Below are 5,526 nucleotides of genomic sequence, written 5' to 3'. Positions count from 1 at the left end.
GAGACAGCGGCTGCAGCAGGAGCAGGTTTAGGAAAGTGTCAAACGACAGCAACCTGTGGATTCACGTGACAAAACTGACCGAAAACTTTACAACTAAAATATGTAAATTATTATTATAGTCGTGTGAAAACGTGCCACCGCATAAAATCAATAAATGAATTTATGCATAAATAGTTTTCACAACTTTAGTTTTAAATGTGTGGGCAACTCCCCCTTAACACAGAGAGGGTTGCTGTTGACTGCAGTTCATAAAGTGAAACAACAGCGCCACCTGCTGTCTGCAACAGACACATTACTGTAATATTTACCAATCAATCAATCAATCAATCAATCAATCAATCAATCAAACGAACTTTATTTGTATAGCACCTTTCATACAAAAATAATGTAGCGCAAAGTGCTTTACATACAAACAGATAAATAAATGAATAAATAAATCAATAAAATAAATAAATAAATAAAACATTGAACTGAGGAAAGAGTCAGTGTACTTTTTGGTCTTTGAATTTTCATTTCAGAAACAGAAATGAAGAAAACAAAACATAAAACAATTATTTGATTGTCATTCAAATGGAAAATGGCTCAGAAATGGAATAAATAAAAGTGAAATGCTAGATTTTTTTTTTAACAGCTTTTTTTTTTTCATTTTCTGAAACCATAAGTTTAGCTTAAAAAACAAAGCAAAACAAACAAAAAAAATTGGTCAACATTGTTGAACACACGTGCACGAATGCATATGTTCCTAATACTGATGGGGAAAATAATGTGTACTTAAAATTATACAAATTAATAACTACACAGTTCAAAAGATAAATGGTGGTGGAGGAGGGTTAACAAAAGTGTTTTAATCCAGTCTGGTGGAATTGCAGTCTGTAATTATTGATGCTGTTTGTGCCTTTTTTATTTTTATTTTTTTTATTATTACTCTGATTGAAATTTCATTAATATGTTTTGATCAGTCAAATGTTGAGAAAACTATGTTTATAATTATCAGAATTAAATGCAGGATTCCCACACATTTTTCTGGCATTCAGCATTTAGCTGGCATACATCAGGAGTTATGGAGATCAGGGAGAAAATGAAGAAATATATGTGATGGTAAACAAAACGTTTTGTTGGCAGTTAGAAAATACATTTCCTGTTAGGTTAAATTATATGGACAATATCCACAGAAAATGAAAAAAACTTTTCCAGGCCTGGAAAATGTGTAATGACTGTGGGAACACTGTATATATACATACATATATATATACTTAAGATTCTTTTACAGAATTATTATTTTTATGGACTTTTTCTCAGATTATTTTTTTTCCACTTCCCTTTTAAATAGATTTTTCAGCTAATTTTCTTTTACTTTTTTACTTGTTTTTGTTTTTCTAACACTATAATAAATAAATAATATTTTTTATTATTATTTTAGGCAATTTCTTAATAAGTTGCTCATTTTCTTCTTCCCATTAAAAAAAAAAAAAGCTCTGAAACCTGAGCAAATTGGTTTGATTTCTTTCAAAAACATTGGGAAAAAAGTTAATGACCAACTTGATGAGAAATTCTCACAAAATGCAAGAAATTAATAAAAGGTGTCCAAGAAAATGAACTGTTAGTTTTAAAAAGGGGAATAATTATTAGAAAATTATTAAAACCTAAAGGTAAAATGTCCAAAAAATATTTATTATCATTATAATTTGAGAGAAAATAAATTTTCTTGTAACTTTTTAATAATTTATTGCTATTTTTGGGGCCATGTTTCTGAAACAATTTCAAGTTTCAAAGGGTTTATAACAGATAAGAATTCATTTTTTTTTATGATTATTTTCTAAGTAATCCAGGACCTTTGTTGACCTCTATCTGTGCCCAGCAGGAACTGCAACAACACTGATTTCCTCATAGTTTTCTTCAGGTTTCTGCTGCAGTGACTTAAATTCAGAGTGACACGAAATTCAAGTGGAATTTCCAGTAAGGGGGAGTTTCAGTCCCCAAACCGGTGTTCATTACGACGAGCACATTCTCCCTTTCTGTGTCACGGAGGAAATGTTCTTCTAAAATTATTTCTGCGACTTTGGAGGAAAAATTTTTTTTGTTGGAGTTTGGTTTTACAGTAACTGCAGTCCCCTCTGCAGACTGACACCTGACTGCGTGTGCAGCCGAGCAGACGTGCACCTCTGTGCAGACGTCAGTGCAGTCAGCTGAGGAGGAGGAGTTAGGCAGGCCGAGGATTTTTATCTGTACATTTTTGCTTGTGTGTTTGTTTGCGGTTGTGTTGGTCTGCGTGTATTTACGCATGGGAAGCATTTCTCTCACATCAGAGCTTTGATCTATCGCCTCCTACGGTCATTTCCCACGGGCCACGTAGTGTTCATATGAGAGCGCACAATAAGCTGCACTGTTGCTTCTCTTTCAGTCACATGCAGCTAAAAGCCTGACTGTGACAACTGCCCTCACAAACTTATGAATATAATCCATTCTACAAAAAAAGTCATGCATCATCATTATTATTATTATTAACTAGACAGGTGTTTCATTAAAAAATTTCACTCTCCATGGAGTTTTTTTTTTCTTGCATAATGTGTGTTTATAACTGTGAGGAGCTAAATTTACAAGACAGAGATTTTTTTTATCACACACCTAAGTCCGACACAGCGGCAAAAGCCATCCAGGGCGCAGCATTAAAAAAAAAAAAGAAAAGCGAAAAATAATGATTTTGCTAACTTTTTTGATTTTTAATTTTTATTGTATTTTTGTTAAATTGTTAATTAAAGTAGATTTCTCATACGTTTCTGTGAATAATATATAACAATAACAACAACATTAATAATAATAATAATATAATCATTATTATTATTAATGTTTGTTATTATTTATAATAATAATAATAATAACCTTTTCAGAGGAGAGGGGTGGGGGCCTGACGAGGGTGTCATATGTGCTTGCTCCAGAACTGTATCCAGTTTTGAGAAGCTTATCTTTGTTTGTAAATAATAACCCAACTGTGCTGATTAGGTTGTTCCATGGTAATTTGTTATTTATACACAGGATGCAAAAAATTGACATCATGGAGTTAATCTGTTACATAAGAAATGCATGGTATAATATCCTGTCTACATTTAATGTGATCCCCCGTGGCCTGCTGTTGACACTGGCCATCTCTGCCCCTGCTGCCCATTGGCACAGCAGCCAAAGCAGGAGGACCGCAAAGGGGAGGGCCGAGCGTCAGGCCCCCTCTCCTCCCTGCTGCAGAAGATGTGTGCTCCTCTCGAGTGGGGACTGTTTGTGAAAGAGTCCAGAGCCGGAGCGGTCAAGTCTAATTATCAGGTGTTGTGAGCAGCAGCTTCTGTCCTAAGTGGACGTCCGTCTCCATCTGAAGTGCAGCCGGAGAAGACTCTGTGAAGCGTGGAGGTCAGAGAGAGGGAGAGCGAGAGAGATGGACACGTGCGCCTGCGCTTTGGAGCTGCTGGGGATGCTGGTCTACGTCGGAGCGTGGCTGTGCGCTTTAGCCACCACTCTGTTACCGCAGTGGCTGACCATGTCCACCGCTCTGCTGCCGGTGGAGAGCTACGAGCTGGGCCTGTGGGAGACGTGCGTGGTGCAGGACATCGGGGGGATGGAGTGCAGAGCTTACGACAGCCTGCTGGGCCTCTCCAGTGACCTCAAGCTGGCCCGCATGTTCATGTGCGCTTCCCTTGCTGTGGGCATGCTGGGAATGCTGGTAGCCATACCTGGACTCCACCTGGTCAACAGCTGTAAAGAGCGCGGAGGCTGCAGGACCAAGAGGACTTTAACCATCCTAGGAGGGGTACTGGGGATGATCTCTGGCGTGCTGTGTCTTATCCCCGTGTCCTACATGGCACATTTAGCCGTGATACATTTCTTTGATGACAAAGTGCCCGATGTGGTGCCACGGTGGGAGTTTGGCGATGCCTTGTTCTGCGGCTGGGCCGGAGGATTTCTTCTCATAGTGGCCGGGCTCCTCCTGGTCACCTCTTGCTTATGCTCACAGGTGGAGCCTCAGCCTGTGCTGCAGAGGAGATACCAGGTCATGCATACGGATGTTTCCCTCAAGAAACGCTTGGAGTACGTTTAAGGGACGAATCGTGAGAGATTTACCAGAGTAGAGACTGACAGCACATCACAATCACCTGTAGAGCTGCACTTCAAACTGCTTTCAAGTAATGATGTGGTTTTATATCAGAGATCCTGTGTAAGGGTTGCTTTATCGCCTGATTAAATGAGACCTTGTAGAATACAACAAATCCTCAGCGAATTTGCAGCTATTTTGAATGATTCACCTGCACAATCCAACATTGCATTTTAAAGGTCCCGTGTCTGAGATTGAGGGGGACATATGGGCAGAAATTGAATATAATATGATTGGCATAATGTTTTGACCATTGTAGTTAGCATCCTCCCTGCAACATGCCAAACAGCACTGGAAAAAACACTTACTTGTAGTGTGAAACTGCTTTATTCAGTGTTTTTACGTCTGAATCACCTGGTTTGTTTGTTTTGGAGCGAAAGAGAGAAAATTCGGCTCCCGATAAAAAAACTCCTGATTGTCTAGATTTTATGTTGTCAGAGAAAAAAGGGTGATAGAACACCCGCCCATCTCTGACATGCCAAACAGCACTGGAGAAATGCTGTGTTTTAACATAAAACTCCTTTATTCAGTGGTTCAAGCTATTTGAATCACCTGATTTATTTGTTTTGTTGAGGAAGAAACCTTTGCAGATAATTCTGCTCCAAATAAAGACTTCCTTAATGTTTGGATCACAAGTTGTCAGAGAAAAAAGGTGAGAATATATGAGCATGAGGTAAGACAGCTGCCCATCTCCGAGAAGCCAAACAGTATTGGAGGAAACATGACTTTTAATGTGAAACTGCTTTATTTTGTGTTTTTACTGGTTTTGATCAACTGGTCCATTTGTTTTGGAGAGGAATACACTTCTGCGGATAATTCGGCTCCATGTAAAAACCTCCTGAACATCTGGATATAAGTTTATCAGAGAAAAAAGGTGAGCACATATTAGAGGGTGCTCGGCTTATGACCTGTCTATGACAAGCCAAACAGTCTCGGAAAAACACTGATTTACAGTTTTATTCAGTGGTTTTCAATAGCAACAATAAACACTAAAGAAATCCTAAATGAAAGAAGTTTCAGCTGGTTGCAATCTGCAGTCCTCCCCACTAGATGCCTCTAAATCCCCCTAAATGTTACACACTGGACCTTTAAAAGAAACTGCTGTGACTGGTAGAAATGAATATTTTTTTAAAGATATGTTTTATAAAATGCTTTATACTCCTTAATCCAGGGTGGCTTCAGGACCTTTCTCTTGTCAGTGCCAACAAAGAAGAATTTCTAGTCTGTTGTAACAGAACATTTTAGCTTTTGAAATGCTGTAATTGTAAATTATTTTCAAACTAAAACATGTAGAAAGCACAAATTATTCTGTGCCTGGTTGAGTTTGCTTAAGGGCTGTAATGTGCAGCACTTTTCAGATGATTCACATAAAGAATTATATTGAAATTCTA

The 5,526-nt window shown here is 38.1% G+C and overlaps 1 protein-coding gene across 1 annotated transcript; it reads left to right on the top strand.

Moving 5' to 3' along the window:
* Positions 1-3,241: 3,241 nt before the first annotated feature.
* On the top strand, positions 3,242-5,526 carry LOC121941176 (claudin-24-like). Its single transcript, XM_042483904.2, has one exon. It carries the CDS (start codon positions 3,422-3,424, stop codon positions 4,079-4,081), a length of 660 nt encoding a protein of 219 aa, XP_042339838.2. The 5' UTR covers positions 3,242-3,421; the 3' UTR covers positions 4,082-5,526.

Source organism: Plectropomus leopardus, chromosome 5 (assembly GCF_026936395.1).
Source record: "Plectropomus leopardus strain MGB_pleo_1.0 chromosome 5, ASM2693639v1, whole genome shotgun sequence".
In the NCBI taxonomy this organism is placed as follows: Eukaryota; Metazoa; Chordata; class Actinopteri; order Perciformes; family Serranidae; genus Plectropomus; species Plectropomus leopardus.
Note: the sequence above shows the minus strand (reverse complement) of the source record. Positions and strands in the feature narration are given on the sequence as shown.

Coding starts and splice junctions, on each gene's coding strand:
- LOC121941176 (XM_042483904.2), top strand. CDS start 3,422: ATGGACACGTGCGCCTGCGCTTTGGAGCTGCTGGGGATGCTGGTCTAC.